Source organism: Delphinapterus leucas, chromosome 7, assembly GCF_059928025.1.
Source record: "Delphinapterus leucas isolate spDelLeu-1000000601 "Yukka" chromosome 7, BTC_Dleu_Yukka2, whole genome shotgun sequence".
Classification (NCBI taxonomy): Eukaryota; Metazoa; Chordata; class Mammalia; order Artiodactyla; family Monodontidae; genus Delphinapterus; species Delphinapterus leucas.
Window position 1 is genome coordinate 38,220,293 of NC_143135.1, and position 21,384 is coordinate 38,241,676.

Sequence of the window (21,384 nt, forward strand, 5' to 3'; positions counted from 1 at the left end):
CTCGTGTTTTACCTTAAATAATCAAATGATTTTTTACCTTCCATTCTCTAAATTTTATTTCTCTTTTAATATCTCTGTTTGGGAGGAGCCTGACAAAAGTGACAGCCTGGTTGCTGTCACTTGCAAGTGATGTCCCCTTGGGTAAGTTACCAAACCTCTCGGGGCCTCAGTTCTCACATCTGTAAATTGGGAAAATAATAGCACTTAACTCCTAAGATTGTTGTGAGGGTTAAATGAGTTATTATATATGAAGCACTTAGAACAGTGCCCAGCACACAGCAGGTGCTACAGAAGAGTGAGGTATTGTTAATATAAATCAGTAACCTCCTCCAAAAATCTTTAAGTAAAATTGATAGTCCAGGGAGATGTACCAGGTTGTGGCTTGCGTCCCTTTAGTACATCCTATAGGACATCAAGACCATGAGAGTGAGAGGCTCAGGCCAAATGACTGCTGAATCCTCCTCTCTGTGGTATCTTCTGCTCTCCATTTCTTCCCATCACAATCTTACACATCCTTCAAGGCCAAATTCAAGAGACACCTCCCCGACGTAGCCACCCCAAATCTTACCTGGAAGGTATGTTCTCTTCTGTTGTCCAGTACTCTGGGCACAGCACAGGGAAGGAACACAGGATGGGGTGGGAGTGGGAGCCTGGGTCCTCACTGGGCCCTGCCCCCAGCTGCCCAGGAGACCCAGGTCTGAGATGGAGGCTGGCCTTCACAGCCTCTGGGCATCCCATCCACAGTGACATTCTCCAGGGCCAGGCTACTCTAGGGTTTGCTTAAAATGCCATAAAACCACTGGAAAATCAACACCCCCTCTAGACTAGACCTTACTTACTGGGCTAAAATACTGAATGGAGAACAGAAAATTCCCACTAAGCAGATGGTCCATTACATCTGGAATGTTATAAGACACCCTTCCTTCTTCAAGCAGGACCACACAGATCTGGGGGTCAGGAACGTCTAGGGAGGAAGTGTTCCCTTTTGCGGCAGTGGGGATGCTCCTGGCCCTCCTGTGGCCCAGTCCCTGGCTCCTCACTCCCAGGTTTCCTCGTGCAGTGACGTGATTCCTCCTGGCACCTCCTACTGTACCCCTGGCTCACCCCACCATGGACATCCCCTTAGCTGTGCCTGGGATGTCCCTCCCCTCCTTAAAGCCCTTCCATGGCTCCCCACTGCCCTCAGGATAAAGATCCACCTCCTGAGCTTGGCTTACAAGTCCCTTCCTGGCTCCTTTCAACCCTTCAAGGGACAACACTTATTCTAAGAAGCCTCTCCTGACTCCCCAAGACTGAGTTAGGGGCTCCTCCTTCCCACAGGCATTGTAACTGTCTTTGACGTGTCTGTCCCCTGGATGGGACTGTGGACTTCTGGTGGGCAGGGGTCGTGTCTCTGATGCCACTGATTCCCCAGTGCCCAGCTTGGTGCCTGGCATGGGAACAGGGCTCAATGAAAGGGAGGGAGGCAAGGAGAGAGGAAGGGGAGGAGGAGAGGAGGAAGAGAGAGAGAGAAAGAGAGGATGATCCTCGTAACTAGATAAACCACAGACATGAGAATCTGAGAACTTAAATTCTTAGGCTGGAATGAACTGAGATGTGTGTTGGTTCAAGATTCTGGTCGATGCTGGGATTGGCTTCACGGACCAACCCTGTTATTAGGGAGATACTGACTAGATGGGACCAACAGGATTTGCGGGGAGAAACCCTGATCAGTGATCACAGTGACCACACACTGGGACACACACAAATGGCCACAGAAGAGAAGGCTTCCTAGCACTGGTGAACTGAGGCCTTGGCTGGCCCAGCGCCCAACACAAACACCACCGGCGGTCACTCCCCACCGGGCAAGGTCCTGCCACCCCTCAGGCACTACTGAACTCTGAAGAGAAGACGGTGCCCACTACAGCTAAGCCCTTTAGGTCTGCTTGCAGTCTGAGACCCAGGAGGCTGGCTAGTTCCAGGTGTGCCTCAGTCTGTGTAACCCACCAGACCAGAACTCAGGACCATAACCTGAGCAAATCAAGAGCCCACTCCTCCATTCACAGGAGAAGGTCCCACTGGAGTTAATATAACAGCCAGTTCCCCTCTGGTATTTACAGTCTATCTAGTCTTAAAAATAGAGAGGAGAAGTGGGGAGGGGGGTAGGAAGAGGGAGAGTAAGAAGGAAATTTAGGGGGAGGGATGGGAAGTAGTAGTTATTGCCACCCAGCTTTTCTGGAATACAGCTGCTGTGTGAAGCAAGGTCCAAAGGGACGTCTAGGCCTTGGCCTCTCTGGTTTTTTCAAGAAGAAGACAGAAGGTGTTTCTTGAAAGAGGCTAAGAGGCTGACCCAGAACCCTGTCTCAACTGGGAAAGGGGTGCCTGCTGGAGCCCCACATTTCTCCAGCTACTATAGCTGGCTTAGGGTCGTAGCATCCTCCCCTCCTCCAGCACCTGCTTCCCTCCACCAAGTGCTGGAGTGGGGCCAGAGGGTGGGCCTTACCGTGGGCCTTGGCCTTGTAGAGGGCAGCCGTCAGCAGGAAGTTCACAATGTCCCCCGGCGCCACATCCTCTGCTCTCACTAGGACTATGGCAGCACCTGCCACCTTCATGGCCACCAGGGCACCACTGGCTGCCAAGCTGGCCAGCTGGTAGGGGCCCTTACCTAGTGCTGGAGAGAGGGGGCCCAGTCATAAGCCCTGCCGCCCTGGGACTGTGCCCGCCTCCCATCACTACCTGCCCAGCCCTGCCAGAAGCGGGAGGAGAGAGGATGCTAAAGAGCTCCTCTTGGTCACGCCCCTCACCCCCGGCCCCGGGGACCTTGATTCCCATGAAAAGGAAGGGACGGGAGCCCCAGGCTGCCAGCCCCTGACCCTCTGCACAGCACCTAAATCACTTCACAGGAAGCCTGGAAACAAGGCCACCCCTGGGGGGCATCTGGGCCCCCCAAACGTCTCTCCATGGGCCTTTCCCCCTGCCTCAGACTCTTCCATTCCAGCTGCTGCACTATTCAGAGTCGCCTCTGGGAGAAGATGCCAGACCCGGTCTCTACCCACCTGAGGTCTGAAGGGTAAAGGCCAGGAAGCCTTGGGCTCAGCATGTGTGTTTATCTATTTATTTCAAACACGCATCACCTCTGTGTCTCTTGGGTTCCTGCGGTGGTCGGTTGTCAGTAAGCTGGACAGGGGCATGGGTTTCCTAGACCACTGCAACAGCCCTCATAACTGACCTCCCAGCCTCTGGTGTGGCCCGCCCTCCAGTCACCCTCCTAGCCACACTCCCTTCGGCGACTCCTCAGTGGCTCCCCTTTGTCCTCAGGATAGACTCCAAGAGCCCAGCTTGATTCAGGGGCCCTTCACGCCCCAACCCCTGCCACTGTCACACTGAATTTCTCTCGCTCTTCCTTGTAAGAGCTGTGCTGTGTCCTACCTCCTGTCTCACTCGCGCTGTCCCACCCACTCAGCGCAGTCCCCCCCCACACCCCGTTCTGTGCCCGGGGCCAACGCCTCCTCAATCTCTGGGGCCCAGCTCAAATGTCACCTTCGTGGTGAAGCTCTCCCGGCACCCTCTCCCACCGCACGCAAGCGTCCTCCCTCCCCTGTGCTCCAGCGGTCTCGGAGCATGGCTCATGCCGATCACAGCTCTTATGAGGAGGGTCTCGATCGGGGGTCCACGTCTGTCTTCCCTACCAGAAAGGACACAGGCAGTGCTGTGCTGGCTTAACAATCAGCTCTCACAGAATGAACAAGCAAACAAAACCCCATTTGGTAAAGTTTGCTGATTTCCGTGAAAAAATACTCCCACCAGTGGTCAACTTCAAACTACCGACTGAATGTGGAGTGAAGAACACACAGTGGGTTCTAGAAAGCCAGGGTGGGCCGGCTCCAGAGCACCACTGGGACAGGTCTCATTAACTGGTGAATCCCCAGCGCTCGGTAAAGGCCTGGACCAAAGAAAATGTTGGTAGAAGAGCAGAGCAAGAATGGGTGGGTGGGTGGGTGGGCGGGTGCAGGATGCTAGAAACAGCTTGTCCTTTGCCAGTTACTGCCACCCAAAATGCCACAGAAGGGAGAACACTCTGCTCAGAGCTGTCTTGCTGAAATGTCTTGCCTGGTGTCAGACAGACCCCGCCTGTGCAGGGACTGCAATCCTCCCATTGCAGATTCCTGCCGTCAGGGGTTAAAGGTTTGGGCCATCAGGAGCCCCTTGAGGCTAGCATTTTGGTGGGACTGCAGGCACTGTGAATGATCATGTTGTACCCTGGTCCAGCCCTCATCTCACGGATCCCCTAACTGGAATCCTTGTCTCTCTAGTCAGTCCCCCCACTATTTCACCCACTATACTCTCGCCAGAGGACGTTTCTCAAACCAAATCTGATAATGCAGTTATGTGAGGACGGAGCCTTGGGCCTTTACCTGTACAGGCCTGCTCCTGGCAGGATGGTGCCTGGAAGTGGGGGCAGAGGGGACCTCAGAAGTCAAAGGTGAATGGCACCAAGGACTTGATGAGTATCTAATTCTGCCAACCTGGCCCCACCGCACAAAGATCAGCGCTGAAAACTACTCCTGGGCAGCCCTCCAATCCCACCCAACTCCAGTGATTAAATTGACTCATGGATTCTAACACTGGTCATTAACCTCCCTGGGGTCTTTAGTCATGACCTGGTTAATGCAGAAGTTGGAGCATATCCTGGTGCCCTGCAACACTGGCTAAACTTAAAGATGAATCTGACAGGCTGTGCCAGACTGTAAGTTTCGCCCCAGCAAAGGAAGAGCAGTTTGCATTTGCCTTTGCCAACTCAAAACTTCAGGAAACCCAAGACAATGTCCTGTGGGCCTGATGAGCTAGATTATGAAAGCTATGGGGCAGCACGTTGGTGCAAATGGGGTTTTCACTTCCTGGTGAAGCTGCCCCGCATGAGCACATCCCCGGGAAGCTAGCCTGGCCTGGGCTCTGGACAGAGGCTGCAGGAGCTGCTGGAGACAGAGTTCCGGGGCATCCCTGGGCCTTGCACTGTCAGGGCTCTGTCTGCATGACTGCTCCTCCAGGGCCAGCAGGGCCTCAGGATGGCTGCTACTGTTGTGGCCCCAGGGCAGGGATGGCAGTGCCCCAGCTTTCAAGGCTCCACCTGGGGAGGATGAGCTTACCTTTGTTAAAGAAGTCACAGTCATGTGCTGAAAGAGAGAGAACAGAGACTTCTTGAGAAGCCTGGAACAGATGCGCAGGGCCAAAGCCCCATCCCAGCCCTCTCTCCTTCCCCAAGGGGTGGACCTGGCCTGTCTCCCAAACACCAAGATTCAGACATGGTCATTAGATCCAGATATCTTAAGGTGTAGGAAATACAATGGCTCCCTCTCTGTGCCCCTAACACAAAGCTCAAAGCCTGGCCCAGAGTAGGCATTCGGCATGTACCAAATGAATGAATGAATGAATGAATGAATGCTGGGACAGAAGGGTATGTTTTGTGTGACCTCAAAGGGCAATTTCCAATCGGAAATGTCGTGGAAGGTCCTGGAGGAATGCAAGCACAAGATAGAAGTCGGTCTTTCAACAGCCTTGAGTAGGAAGGGACCCAGGGCCTCCAGAATCCAAGCCTTTTTCAGGCCCCTGGGTGCAGTCTCCATCAGGTTTTGATAAGCTCCTCCAAGTATGTGCTCCATACGCCCCCTAGTGGCGCAGCACAGCACCACAGCTTGTTCCCCTGGCACGTAGGCCACGGATTCCTCAGTCCGCTGGGATAAGCTGGGGATTTTGCAGGGGGGACCTGAAGCCAGGAGCAAGACCATGAAAAGCCAGTTGACCGAGTAGACCTGGGACAAAGGCTGAGGAGGGGTCTCCCTCACTCACAGGCATGGTCTGAAGACAGCCACCAACTCCACCCCACACCCCCAAAGCCCCATGATGAACACTATTTCTTTGCATTTGGCATTGCCCTCTGGAAACAGCACCAGGAATCAGCAGACTGACCCACCACGTGGCTATGGGTAAGTATGTGCTTTTCCTCACTTGTGGACTCAGAAGACTGAACTCGAAAATTAAAAGATCTCCAAGTATCTGGTTTCAACTGTGTACCAGGTTAATGAGAGGTCGCCCAGAGAAGTCGTCAAGAGCCAACTCTCTAGAGACCCGCAGACCTGGACTGAAATCCCATCTCTCTCATTCATCAGCTGTGCATACCGAGACAAGTTTCTCAACCTCTCTGAAATTTAGTGCCCTCCTCTGTAGGACGGGGACTACCACTACCATCTGCCCCACAGGCGTGGGAGGCCTGGACTGCGGTAAGGCAAGTGCTCACCTCAGGTGCAAAATTTAGGGGGACCTCAAAAATCTCAGTAATCAGGGTATGTAATATTTTAATACAATTTTTTAATTGCAAAATTAATGCAAAATATCCATGATGGACAAAATATCAAAATTTTAAAATAGACAAGATCAGTGACAGCACCTTGCTGAGCCATACTGGAGCCTGAGGCAAAAGGAAAAATCAACAATATGGAGGCTGTCATTACTTAAAATTGTGATATTTTGTTCATCAGAGATGTTTCTGCATTAGTTTTGATTTCTTTTTTTTTTAATATTGCCTTAAAATATTGCCTTGGGGCTTCCCTGGTGGCGCAGTGGTTGAGAGTCCGCCTGAAGATGCAGGGGACACGGGTTCGTGCCCCGGTCCGAAGATCCCACATGCCGTGGAGCAGCTGGGCCCGTGAGCCATGGCCGCTGAGCCTGTGCGTCCGGAGCCTGTGCTCCACAACAGGAGAGGCCACAACAGTGAGAGGCCCACGTACCGCAAAAAAAAAAAAAAAAAATTGCCTTTTTTGGTACCCCCTTAAATCTTGTGCTCCAGGAACTGGCCTCACTTGCTTCACCCTAGGCCTGAATATTAAGTGAGTTAATGCACAGAAGGCACAGGGCCTGGCACACAGTAGATTCTCAGTAAACGTGTGTTCCCTTCTCCTTCCTGAAGGATTTTTATCAGAGAAGTAGAAGGAGAAGCAGACTGCATGAGGACCCAAGGCTTCTGTGACAGAAGAGGCTCACGGTAAAATGGGCAAAGAAAAAGGAAGCCAAAGGCAGATTCTGCTCCATCTCCTTCCTGAGGTCATCCTGCCTGGAGCTGTCGTGCCAGCACCCATGTCCCCACGAAAAATGACAGCAACCTCGGCTTTGGCACAAGCACTGTGCCAAGTGCTTTACCTGCATTTTCTCACGTAAATCTCACAGCTCCCTGCAAGGAAGGTACAGTTCTCTTAACCCTCAATTACTAGTCAGAGTATAAGGAACATGCCCCAGGTCACCCTGCTTGGTGGAACTGGAGTCTGAACGCAGACAGTGTGGCCCCAGCACCTGTATAATAACCACTGCACCACAAAGTGAGGCGTCTTGCACCAGGAAGATGTTTGGTATGCAGAAACAAATAATAATCAATTAATTAATCATTTAAATTTCTATGAATTTTATTTCATCTTTTAAATATTTACTTTTGTATCTGTTTTGTGACATACATTTACACTACTAATAGTACATATATACGTACATGCATCTATGTGTATGTGTGTGTGTGTATATATATATATATATATATATACACACACATGTTGTGTGTGCTCAAAATGTTTTCACTTGATAGGAGTGTGCAACCAAAAGCATTTGCAGACCACCAGTGCTCCAGAAAAACTGCTATCTTGTGATGCCTCTGATGGACCCCATGAGTCTCTCCTGACAAAGGGCTTTCACATTCACTATCTCGTTTGACCCTTACAATAAACCTGGTGGGACACGTCTATTCCTATTTTTCAGATGAGAAAATGGAGCCCCAGAGAGGTTGGGGGACTTGTTTGAGGTCACACAGCTTGCAAATGGCAGCTCTGGGTCTGGAACCCAGGGCTCCTGACTCCTCTGGTAAAGTGGTTAAGAGCATGGGTTTGCAGCCAGACCATCTGCAATGGAGATGAGCCCTGGCTCCTCCACCAACCTGTGTGACCTTGAGCATGTTACTTAATCTCTCTCTTTCTAGCCCATTTCTCCAACTGTAAAACAGGAATAAACAGTCCTACTTCACAGGGTAGTTATAAGAATTCAATGAATGATAAGCACAAGCCAGAGTGATGGGACCCCACAGGCCTGCCCACAGAAGGGGCCCCACTCTCCCCCTCGGGTGACTGGTCTGGATACTCACGGCAAAGGTGCGGGGTCCTCCAATCGACGGCCACCCCATGCTGGCAGCACTGGTGGGCATAGGCAGACACGCTGGCACAGAAGCACTCACAGTCACCGCCCCGGCTGCACCCACATGTGTCTGTCAGGCAGTTTGAGTAAAACCAAGTGACATCGACCTAGAGGAAGTCAGAAGTCAGATGTCAGAGGACAGACCCTGAATGTTAGCCCTTCAGCTTCTGGGCTGATGCCACTCAGCCTCAGGGAGCAGCATAAACGTGAAGGGACCACAGGATGGGGCGAGCTGCCCATGTGGGGTGAGGACAGAAAGGCAGGCAGCTGAGAGGGAAACGTTAACTCCGTGACCCAGGTAGACCCTGCTTTTGAGAACTAAGCTTTCTCCTTCCTTGGGCCTAGGCTATTGGATCCAAGGGCTTAGGGTGTGGCTGAGAAACAGACGTGGGGTGTGAACCCCCAGCCAGGGCCAGAGACAGCCAAAGCCCATCTGACGGCAGCCTTCGAGGCCCTGGAGGGGGCCATGCAGAGCTGAGCACCAGCTCTCCTCTGTCTCCACTGAGGGCTGATGCCACAGCATGAGGGGTCTGTGTTCACCATTCAGAAGAACTTCCTGACTGGGAGGAAGAGCCAGATTGAGATAGGCTTGAAAAGGGCACAGAAGCTGTTTGACTGTGTCTGTCCCAGGGAAACAGGGCAGACTCATCCGAGCAGACCAGAGGCAAGGGAATGGCAGAGGTGAATCCTTCCTCTAGACCTGAGGTGTCTCTCCAAGGCATGGAGGGTCTGAGAGCAGAAGGGATTCCAGGGAGGTGGGAAGGGGGCCCAGGAGTAGCCAAGCCTGGAGTCCACTCACCACAGGGTGGCAGGTCTCAAACACCTCGCTGAGCAGGATGCTGCACTCCTTTTTGGCAAAGGGTTCTCGGAGAGGATTCAGGACACATGTGTCTCGGGGGTCGAGGGTGTCTGGGCACTGAGGGGGCAAAGGCAGCGCTGTTGATCTCCCTACCCCTCAAATGCCTGTTGCCTGATGTGGTGGAGACTCTTAGAGTGGCTCCCTTGATCCCGGCCTCCTGTGTTCACATCCTTGTATAATCCCCTGCCCTTGAATGTGGGAGGGACCAAACTGACAAGTCGACAAAAGACAGCAAAGGTGACACATGGATGTGGTTATGTGCCAGTGACTGCACTGTCATGTTATATAAGAGTGCAGAGCCCATGTGGCTGGAGTCTCTCCCTTGCTGGCTGTGAATGGCACGTGGCAGGAATGGTGGGTGGTCTCTAGGAGCTGAGGGTCGTCCTGGGCCAACAGCTCACAAAAAAACTAAAGCTCTCAGTTCTATGACTACAAGGAATGGCTGTCAACACCACATGAGTGGTCAGAGAAGCAGATCCCTCTCCAGTCGAACCTTCAGATGAGAGCCCAGCCCTGGCTGACACCTTGGCTGCAGCCTGTGATACTGTATGCAGAGAACCGAATCAAGCTGTGCCCTGACCCCTGACCCACAGAAACTGTGAGATAACACATGTGTGTGGTTGGATACTGCTAAGTCCGCAGTTATTGTGTTACACAGCCATAGAAAACTAATACAGATTTCCCTGATGTCTGCTGAACCTCCTCCCCCGGCCTACATTGTCACTAGAGCCCCCCAGGGTATGCCTAAGCGGATTATTGAGAGAGAAATGACAGTGAAGGGTGAGAGGAGGGAAGCAATAAAGGTGAGTCACCCACTCAGCTTCTCTAAAATGGAATGGGTTAGAGCATACTTTTCTGAGGCTGTGAGAACAGCCTTGCCCCACCTCAGGATTACATTTAGCTCCAGGCCATGACTAACTGCTCCCCTGACACCAGTCTACATAGGCTTATCTCCACCTACTCCCCAACAGAGAACTAGGAACCTAAGATCACTCGGTCCAGGAAAGGCAAATATCTAACACTCATATCACCACTCTCTAATGCAGCACCCATGGCAGACATAACTAATCACTCACAGTGCTTCCAGCTGAGCCTGACACAAGTGTTGGTATTTCTCAACATAGCTGCCCAGGCAGCCTCATCTGACTGATCAGATTTGTCACATGAAGTGAAATCTATCCATTATCCCTCTCCCAGCCCCTTCACTTCACAGAGAACCACAGAGAAGATGGGACTTACTCAAGGTCACCCAGCAAGTCACTGGATGATCTAACACAAGAACCCCAAATAATAAAACAAAAGAAAAACAAAATAAAGTAACTTTTTAAGTAAAAGAATAAGACAAGAACCCAGATCTCCTGCTGTCAGCTCAGTGATGTTTCCCCCCATCGCTCACAGCTTGGCAGCCTCAGACATCTCCCAAACCTCAGAGACATCCCCTATCATTTCTGCCTCTGCTAATATTGTCCTCCCTCTCTCTGATACATTCCTCCATCCAAATATGGTCTATCATTTAAGTACCACACTAGTGCCACCACCTTCAGGAAGCCTTCTCTAATTGCCCCAACCCATGCGGGTCTCTCTTGGTCTCTCCTGTGTGCCAGACCTATCGCCAGGCACAGGGGCACAGAGATGGGTAAGAATGGTAATGCTTCAACAAGACTCATCTTCCCTACTAGGTGGTCATCTCTCCTAGGACAGAGACTTTGTCTCCTTCCCAGCCTCAGCCCTCCTACCAGGGCTTGGTCTGGGGTCTGATGTGTGAGATGGGATGGTGCATGTCCTCAGGCCACAGGACAGAGTCCAGGGCTGAGGATGCTGGGTCAGAAGCTGAGAGAGAGGTTGCAGGAGCAGCCTTGCACCAATGTCCCTCTCCCCTGACCTGTGGCCAGTTTCTCTCCGTGTGACCAGGGTCCATTTGGGTGAGAGGAGTGAGCCAGCTTGGAGAGGTTTTACCTCAACTGTAGCCCAACTGCCACCAAACTCCTGGGGGTTAGTTAACTCTAACTTCTCTGGGGTCCTCATCTCATTGATGGTCTTTAAGTCAAAGTTCCCACAGAGTCCTGCCAGCTGGCCCTGAAAGAAGAGAGAATGGTCAGTTTCAGGCATTCCGAGGGTGAGCCACAGGCAGAGGGGTCGCCCTGAGCCTAGGAGTCTGTCGTGGGCCCAGAAGCAACTACTGGGGTCACAGTGTGCAGAGAGAGAAGAGTCAGAGGAGAAGGGGCCCAGAGTCGGGTGGGGCAGATAGGACAGCAGGCATGAAGCTCCTGGCTCTTTGGCGAGGGTACAGCTCATGCAAGGACACCCAGTGGGGTGGCTTGGCTCTAGGAAGGAGCACAGGGCCCGTGAGGGTCACTGATCACATGACTACCTGCCACTGTGGCCCCGCCTGAATGTGCACCGTGGTTCTCTGGTCCCATAAGAGGGTGACGTGTTCCCGTGGGAAATGCACCAGCGTGAAAAACCCTGCTCGCCACGTGTGGACCTCCTGCTTCTCATCCAGGAAGCTCTCCGGACTCTAGGGGGACAGAGGTGGCCATTCCTGAGGCCAGAGTGTCCCCCAACACCTGGGTCAGCTGGTCCTGGCTACAAGTCACTGCCCGGCCCCAGGAGTTCACCAATTCCTCTGCCTCCCTCACGCCCTGACATTGACCTCTGGGCTCCTGGCCGTGGCCAAGGAATTCAATCTGGGCTGCGGACTCAGTGGCGCCAAGAGAAAGTGCTGTGGTAAGGAAACCAGTCCTTAGCCCTCTTCTGCCCCCTATTAACCAGCAAACTGTCCATACAACCTTCCCCTGCACCAGGCCTTACGGGATTTCCTGAGTCGTCATCGAAGACGATGAGTGAGTTCCCGACGTTGATGGAAATAAATTTCCTGCAGGTGATGCCAGAGCTGTAGCAGTTTACGTTCTCTACAGTCACAGAGAAGCTGAAATCTGATGTGCTCTGAGGAGAAATAAGTTAGTGCAATAAACCAGGGAGAGAAGAGATTCTGATGAGAGGCATGCGGTAGGGGGACACAGACTCTGAAATAGTTTTCCACCCACTTCTACTTCATATGAGCTGTGACTCTGGGCAACTTACTTCAGTTCTCTGAAGTTCAGTTTTGTTTTGGGTGCCTGGTACAGTGTTTAGCATGTAGGGATTCTCCAAAAAGTGTCTGATGAGGGAATGAATGAATATATAATAGGGATGACTGGTGTTGACAGGGTTGTAGGGGAAGGGGCACCGTCTTACACACACTGATGATGGTAATGTAAGCCTTTTTGGAGGGCAATTTGCAGGCACTGGACAACATTTCTAAACGTATAACTTTTATAGCAATTCTACTTCTAAGCGTCTAGAGACACATCCACACAAGTATTCATTGAGCATTTAAATATTGACAACAACAGAAATGTCCATCAATGGCGAATTACCAAACAAACTAGAGTACATCTTTTCTGTGGAATTCTACAAAAAGAAGAAGAAAAATTTACTGACTCTATGAGATAATGTCCAAAATATACTATTAAGTGATAAAACCAAATTGCAGGATTCTATTCATAGAAATTAAACAAAACGTGTGTGTGTGTGTGTCTGTCTGTCTGTCTGTCTGTCTTATGGAAAATGATCTTGCAGGATTCACACCTAGCTGTTATGAGTGCTTATTCAGCAGGGAATAGGAACAGAAGAGATGTGAGGAGGAATATTTGTTTTTAATATATGCTTCTATATTGTTTTAAATGTTAGTGAAGAGCATGCAAAACCTTTGAAATTTAAAAAATAAAACAAGGTCTATAATCTTTGTCTTGTGGAGTTATTGAAATTATGTGAAAGACCCCAGCACAGTGCCTGCCCCATAGATAGGACTTATTCCATAGAAGGTTTGTCATTATTATTATTATTATTACTGTTACTTTTACTATCATATAATGAGATGGACAGGCCCTTAGCAAAACCAAGGTCCCTGAATGTGTCTGAGGCACTCTCCCACCCACCCTGTTGGTACCCTTTTCTCCTTCTGGAGGGGATCCTGCCTGCACACCAACTCTCCAGTCAGATTTCTTGGTTCCAACCTGACCCCAATTCTGTCCCTGACTAGTTGTGTGGTCTCGGGTGAGATACCAACTTCCCTAAGCCCAAGTTACTCCAGCTATAACATGGGCTCAATAAACTCTGTCTTGCTGTAAGAGTTAAGTGAAATAATGCTTTAAAATGGCTTGGTAGACCACCAGGGGTATAATAAAAGCCCAGAAAGCATTTGCTTTTACTATTACAGACAGAAAAACCACTGGCACCCAAGGGGGCAAGGTTATAATGGTGACTGGCAGGAGGACAGGCAGACTGGTGGGCTCTGTCCAGCCCCAATCTTGCGTCTCTAAATTGCCACACACCAGGGCTTAGATCCTCCCACCCACCTAATTATGTACCAGCTGCTCTGGGTCCCTGTAGAGCCAGCTGGTACACACCCAGGCACTAACCTTGACCAGGTGCACTTTGCACGCTCCCACGAAGTCAAATGGGAGCCCATCAAACGTGCGGTAATGCCGGTCGCCATAGGCGGTGCAGGTGGAGGCACAGGGGTGGAGGGCGCACTGGAACGAGCCGTGCTGGCACACACTGAAACACACATGCCCAGACCCCTGACAGGGCATGCCCTGCCCCCACCCTGAATGTCCAAGATGGAGCCACTGCCCATCGAGCGCCCACTGTGTGCCCATTGAGCACCCATTGTGTGCCCCTGGGCCAGAGGTCAACAAACATCATTGACCTCCAACAGATGCCCAAAGGGTGGCAGGGTGCGTCCCCATTTTATGTAGGACATACTGGGGCTCAGAGAGGTTAAGCCAACAAATAACAGAGCCAAGACTGAATCCAGATCTATTTGACTCCAACGTCCACACTCTCTTTACCACTCCAATCGTTCATTCATTCACTCATTCATTCAACAAGTCATAAGCATCTACCATATCCCAGGCATTATTCTAGGAGTTTCAGATACATCAGTGAACAAAACAGCAAAAACCCTCTGCCCTTGTGAAGCTTATATTCTAGAGGAGGAAGCTACACACTAAATAAGTAAGCATGAGTAGGTAATAGAGTGGGTAAGAAGGTGATGAGTGCTGTGGGGGGGAAGAAGCAAGATAAAGGGGATTGGGGGGGGGGGCTTCCCTGGTGGAGCAGTGGTTGAGAGTCCGCCTGCCGATACAGGGGACACAGGTTCGTGCCCCGGTCCGGGAAGATCCCACATGCCACGGAGTGGCTGGGCCTGTGAGCCATGGCCGCTGAGCCTGCGCGTCCGGAGCCTGTGCTCCGCAACGGGAGAGGCCACAACAGTGAGAGGCCCGCGTACCGCAAAAGAAAAAAAGAGAGGCAGGAGGAAAAATCAAGAGGGTGGGGAATCCCAGAGTCACATGAAGAAAGGTATGATGGTAGAGAATGATAACAAATGACTGACTGTGTCAAATGCTGCTAATAGGTCTAGGAAGATGTGGACCAAGTGATAAACACTGGATATAACACCATGGAGATTATCGGTGACCTTGGTAGGGATAGTTTTCGTGGAATGGAAGGGAGAATGCGAGAAGAGGAATTGAAAGCAGCAAATATAGACAACTGTTTTGAGAAGCTCTGCAATAAAAAGGGAGCAGAGAGATGGAGCACACACTCATTAATGCGAGATGAATCCCGAAGTCTAGGAGACCTTCCTCAGCCTACAAGAGACGTAGGGTTCAGGGGAGCTGAGTGGCTGGAAAGGGCTCATACAGAACACACCCATCTCCGAAACACCAGACCAGGAATCAATACACCAAGCCTGACCTGAAGTTACTTTACACAGGGTCTTGTGCCCAGCCCAACCCCTTGGACAGTCACTGGAATGTGATGTGGGGCTAAGAAGGAATAGGTTCCAATGGGTGGGGACCCCCACTGGTATGAGCTGGCCAGACCTCTTTGAGGGGTCCTCGTCCTGTTTCCTTGCCCTCTTCACCCTAGGCCCACTAGTCTAGCTGATGTGCTTTGGCCATTTTCCAGAGAGTTGTAGGAGCCAGGGCTCAGGGGGTCCCTGATGTGTCCCCTGACGCCCTGGGGCAGTGGCAGGGCCACCTTGATCCTGCAGACACATCAGGGCTGGAGCAGCACTTGGACTCTCAGAGCCCTGGAAAGCCCAGGTCGGGCCTTCTGCAGGGGCGCAAGGGCACAGGGGGAATGTCAGGGAGGCTCCACATGCCTCTGTGTGCCAGGAACACAGAGGACATCTGGCAAAGGAGGCCACAACAGAGGCCGCCCAGCCTGGAAGGCATGGGTTGAAAGGCCTCATTAGCTGTTGGGGTAGTTATAAGGCCTTTGTGGGAGGGGGGGGTCATTGGGGAACCTCAAGATTTAGGTGGTTACAAGGTGGGAGAGATGCTCAGCTTTCCCAGAAGCAGAGGACAGGTGGAGAGTGGGAAAACAAGTTAATTAAAAAAAGAATCACCATAGACACTTCCAGGAGCCAAGCCTTTGGAAAGTGAATTAACATGAGTTAGGCACAGCAGCAGTGGAAGCCTGGGAGGATATTTAGGAGGTTGAGTCTCTACCCACTTCCATTGCCTGCTGCTTGGCCCAGGGCAGGCTCTACAGAACTGGCCCCAAGCCCGTTTTCAAAGAATTCAATCCAGGTACACACACTCTCACGTATGTATACTTATATTAACAGATAGACAGTGTGCAAATATATTCACATATAAACTTACTCGCACATATAAGCACGTACATATTCATAGGAAATCACAAATGCACATTTTACATATTGTTCACTTACATGTAAATACAAATACGCACAACCAGTGCGTGCACATATTCACACACTTTGCACATACATGTCCCCACATACTAAATGGATGGAGATGCACACAAATGTATATAAATATAGCTGTATACATACACAAATTCATAACTGTATGTATTCACTAACATATTCAGGATTATGAATGCCCAGCTTTTCATACATATGCATGTGCGTATACATTCACATATGCAGTCTATGCATTTTGGACACGTGCCCACACTTGCACATCCATATACATATGCAAACACATCCTCATGATTACAAATACACATCTACACACATTCATATACATGTTTGATCAAACTCACATTCGTGTAAATACTCACAAAAACACTCCCCAAAATTCTTTCTATGTGTACACTTGTATATATACACAAACCCCTACATAGCACAGAAACACACAACATGAATATGAACATGGTTGAGGGGGGATGCTAGATTGTACCCATGATAGTGCGTCCCATGTCCATCCTCACCCCCAGCAAAAAGCAGAGCCTGGATGGGGCCCTCACTTACCAGGAATGGCAGGGAGACATGACCTGGTCCCCAGGGAAGTACTCCTTCCCCTTCCAAGTGCATGGGCACTCCTCTGGCAGGAAACAGGCATCCCCGTGTCTGAGCAGGCTAAAAGGACACAGCAAGCAGGTGGTCAGGAGAGCACCCTTCCCATCTCTGTCACCTGTGGAGGACCCTGTATCCACACGGATGCCCCAGAGTGGCTCTCAGCATTTACCCTGGAAGAGAGTGGCCACGTACCCACAGCATCCTGCTGCTGCCCAGTGGGGTTCAGAGGTACCTCGGTAACTGGAAAAACCAGAGACAGACTTGGCCCAGCTCAGAAGTCTCTGCCATACATCAGGAAGCAAGGCTCAGCTCTACCAGCCACATGCTGCCCCCCACCCGCCAGCCAGGCTGGATGCCAGTTGTCCCATAGGCACTAGATGTATACTAATGAACAGACCATGGACATGGGCATTGACCCTCCCTACTCAGGTGGCTCACAGAGTAACTAGTAGATTGCACTGAAAAGAAATGTTAAAGGGAATTTTTCAGGAAGATGGAAACTCAGATTCACATGGAATGAAGAGCTCCAAAAGTAGAAAATATGTTGGTAAATATTTTTTTAATTATTTTTAATTTCTTTAAGAGATAACTGAGCATTTAGAACAAGATTAATGTCAATGAATTGTGGGGTTTATAACACACGTAGAAGTAAAATGTATGACAATAATAGTACAAAGGACAAGAAGGAAGTAAATGAAAGCAGACTGTTACAAGTATTCTACCTAAAGTGGTGAAACATTAATTCATGGTAGACTGTGATAAATGAAAGATACATATTGTAATCTCTAGAGAACCACAAAAATAGAAAATACCAGGATATATACTTGAAATGCAATAAAGGAGAAAAAAATAGAATACTAAAAAATACTGAACCCAAAAGAAGAAAGAAAAAAAGAAAAAACAAAGAAAGGACAAACAGATAACAAATAACAAGATGGTAGTATTAAACTCAGTCCAATTACATTAAAGGCAAATGCATAAACCCTCTAATTACAAGGGAGAAACCGTAACACTGGTGAAAAAAGCGAGACCCAACTATATTTTGTTTACAAAAGCCACAGTTGAAATATAAAGGCACAGATAAGCTAAAAGTAAAATGATGGGGAAAGATATCATGCAAACACTAGTCACAAGACAGAGTGGCTATATTAACATTAGACAAAGTAGAACTTCAAGATAAGTAGTATTAACAGCAATGACGAGGGCTATTTCATAATAACAAAAGAGTCAATTTATCAAGAGAACATAAGAATCCTAAATGGGCATGCACCAAGTATGAGAGCTTCAAAAACAGAAGCAAAAACTCATAGAACTAAAAGGAGAAAGGAGACAAAAGCACAATTATAGTTGGAGATTTCAACGTTCTTCTCCATTACTGATAGACTAGGTGAAAAATCATCATAGATGTGCCTATAAATTTGACAACTTAGATGGAATGAAAGACAAAAACACCAAATATCTATAAATAAATTCAATGACAAATGTGCAAAACCTTAGGTGAAAACTATGAAACACTGCTGAGAGAAATTAAAGAAGGCCCAGTAAATGGAGCAATAATGACATATTTGCAGATCGGAGGACTCACTAGTATGAAGATGTCAGTTCTCCCAAAGTGACCTATAGATTCAGCACAATCCCAATCAGAATCCCAGAGGCTGTTTTGTGGAAGTTGACAAGCTGGTCCTAAATTTACATTGGAATTCAAAGACCTAGAAGTGCCAAAAAAACTTTGAAAAGGAACAAAGTCGGAACACTATCAATTTCTGATTTCAGGACTTACTATAAACCTTCAAAAATCAAGACAGTGTGATATTGGCCTAAAGATAGACAAATAGATCAATGGAACAGAATAAAGAGTCCTAGGAATAAAGACACAGAGGTAGAGAATGGACTTGAGGACACAGGGAGGGGGAAGGGTAAGCTGGGGCGAAGTGAGAGAGTGGCATGGACATATATCCACGACCAAATGTAAAATAGCTAGTGGGAAGCAGCACAGGAAGGTCAGCTCGGTGCTTCGTGACCACCTAGAGGGGTGGGATAGGGAGGGTGGGAGGGAGACACAAGAGGGAGGAGATATAGGAATATATGTATATGTATAACTGATTCACTTTGTTATAAAGCAGAAACTAACAAACCATTGTGAAGCAATTATACTCCAATAAAGATGTTTAAAAAAAAAATAGAGTCCTGAAATAGACCGACATTTATATAGTCAATTGATTTTTTTTTTTAAGGTGCCAAAACAATTCAATAGGGAAAGTAAAGTCTTTTTTTAAATGCGGCTAGAACCACTGGATATCCATCAGAAAAAATAAAATGAAACAACTCCATTTTACAGCATATACAAAATACAATAATTTTAGATAGATTATAGATCCAAATGTAAAAGCAAAATTTATAAAGCTCCTAGAGGAAAACATAGAGGAATATCTTTGGAACTGTGTCAAAGATTTCTTAGGACACAGAGAGCACTAATCATAAAGAAAAAAGTGATAAGGTAAACATCACCAATATTTTAACCTTCTGCTCATCAGAAGTTTTTAGACATATTAAGACACTGTAAGTAAATGGATAGGCAAACCACAGACTGGGAGAAAATATTTGCAATACAGATGTCTGACAAGGGACTTGCATCCAGAATCTATAACTTCTGCAACTCAATTTTTTTTTACAAGCAAAGTTATTTACTTATTCATTTAGGCTGCACCGGGTCTTAGTTGTGGCACGTGGGATCTTTAGTTGCAGCATGTGGACTTCTTAGTTGCGGCATACATGCGGGATCTAGTTCCCCAACCAGGGATCAAACCTGAGCCCCCTGCATTGGAAGTGTGGAGTCTTAACCACTGGACCTCCAGGGAAGTCCCTACAACTCAATTTTTTAAAAAATCAGCTAAATAAAAAGTAGGCAAAAGACTCGAATGGACACTTTACAAAGGAAGACATACAAATGGCCAAACAACACATGAAAAAGTACTCATCATTAGTCATTAGGGAAATACAAATTAAAACCATAATGCTATTCGGCTATGTTCTCACTAAAATAACAAAAATGAGAAAGACTGAAAACATCACGTGTTAGTGAGGATGCGGTGCAGGCAGGACTCTCGCGCAATGAGAAGGTGAAGCCGTACAAATGTTTTAGAAAGTAATCTGGCAATTTCTTACGTAGTTAAACATACATCTACCCTAGGACTCACTTCCATGCTGAACTGTTCATCCAAGAGAAAGCAGCCTTATTTAAAATAGCCCAAACTGTAAATAACCCCAATATGCATCAACATTTGAGTGGATAACTTAACTACTGTATATTCATACAATGGAATACTACTGAGCAATAAAAAGAAACAAACTACTGGAAAATGCAACAACGTGGATCAACCTCAAAGACATATGCTAAGGAGAAGAAGCCAGACATCAAAGGGTAGATACTGCATGATTCTACTTTCATGAAGTTCTAGAACAGGCAGAGACTATCTATGCCAAAATAAAGAACTATGGTGGAGGGATGGGGGAGGCACTAACTAGGAAAAAGCATAAGGCTCAAAGGAATTTTTTGAGGGGAAAGAAGTGTTCTCTATCTTGATGGAGGTGTGGGTTACAAGAGGGTATAAATTTATCAAAGCTTAGCAAACTGTATACTTATAATCTGTGTGTTTTACTGTATATAAATTATGCCTCACTTTTAAAAAATTAAAAGGAAATAGAGTGAGACACGAAACATTGATTGGAAGCTCCATATTTAAGAGGGGGGCCATCATTTTTGTTGTGGAACCCCCAAAATGTCAGTTTCTAGAGTTTTTTATCTCTTGGCCCAGCCAATTTGCAGGAGAAGAATCATCTTTCACTTCTGGCCTGGGAGGCAAAAACTTTGATGCCACCATCCTGGGAACCAAGCTGGGGAAGAAGGCTGGGTCCCAGCAGGCTTTCAGTCAATCTCCCTATTTTCACTCTACATCTCATCCTTCCCTGTGTCCCTGAGATCAAAGCCTCTGACTTGACATTTCTAGAAACTCTTACCACCTTTCTCTGCTGGATGGGGTTAGGGAATCCAGGAGTTTAACTGCTCCTTACCCAGACTTGCACCTCATCCTCCTGTCTTGCTCCCACCACCCCTCTTTCTGAGATGCCTGGAGCCTCCTGTTCCTCAAGCCGTCAACACCATGTAGGCTGTTTCTCCTTGGCCTTCCTTCTCCACAAGCATCAGCTGTCATCCTCTGCTCTGCAAGGTCAGTTTCTACATAGCCACCCTCGTTCCTTCTTCAAAAACTATTGACCCATCTCATGCCACTGTCATCCCATCCCTGCTCCCCTTGTCCCTGGTGATTTATACTTTTTTTTACTCCATTACCAACATGTCATCGCGATAGTCAGAGGAAGCGGGAAAATAATAAAAAAGCATGTGCTTAATCCACAGTGCTCTACCTGAAGCCGCTTAACCTTTCTAAGCCTCCGGTTTTTCATGTGTGAAACAGGGGTAACGCCGCCTTCTTCCAAGGTCATTGCGAGAATTTAATTATAGACCTGGGCACACTGCCTGGCACTTAGTAGATACACAATAAATATTGGTTTCTTGCCCTTCCTTTCTCCATGATTGCATCAGGCACCAGTGATGGGCTGGCTCACCGCCTTCCATCTTCACCCCCAGGCCCTTCCCTGGCCCCCACCATCCACCCGGGGAGGGGACCTTTCCTGCCGCCTACCATCCACTGCTCCCTCCTGGCCTTTTGCAGACCTGCCTGCATCCCTAGCACCTTCTGTGTGCCCACCACAGACAGGAGCATGCAGAGAGAAGCTCTGGCCTCTGTTGAGGCTGTAACAATTTCCCTTTGACAAGCCCCTGTATAAGCTCCTCATAGGGCATTTGATACAGCACGTGAGCCACTAGGGCAAATACCCCAAGAGGTGATGGGGGTTCAACACTAAGAAGGGGAAGAGGACGAGTTTC

The 21,384-nt window shown here is 48.6% G+C and overlaps 1 protein-coding gene across 1 annotated transcript in view; it reads right to left on the reverse strand.

Moving 5' to 3' along the window:
* Positions 1-21,384, reverse strand: part of OTOG (otogelin) — an 84,415-nt gene that overhangs the window by 29,052 nt on the left and 33,979 nt on the right. Inside the window, exons 24-32 of the mRNA XM_022555664.2 lie at positions 16,392-16,499; positions 13,528-13,666; positions 11,876-12,010; positions 11,436-11,582; positions 11,021-11,140; positions 9,005-9,121; positions 8,156-8,312; positions 5,127-5,153; positions 2,483-2,650 (exon numbers count right to left, since the gene is read on the reverse strand). Coding sequence (XP_022411372.2) covers positions 2,483-2,650; positions 5,127-5,153; positions 8,156-8,312; positions 9,005-9,121; positions 11,021-11,140; positions 11,436-11,582; positions 11,876-12,010; positions 13,528-13,666; positions 16,392-16,499 — 1,118 coding nt within the window. The remainder of the gene's footprint in view (positions 1-2,482; positions 2,651-5,126; positions 5,154-8,155; positions 8,313-9,004; positions 9,122-11,020; positions 11,141-11,435; positions 11,583-11,875; positions 12,011-13,527; positions 13,667-16,391; positions 16,500-21,384) is intronic.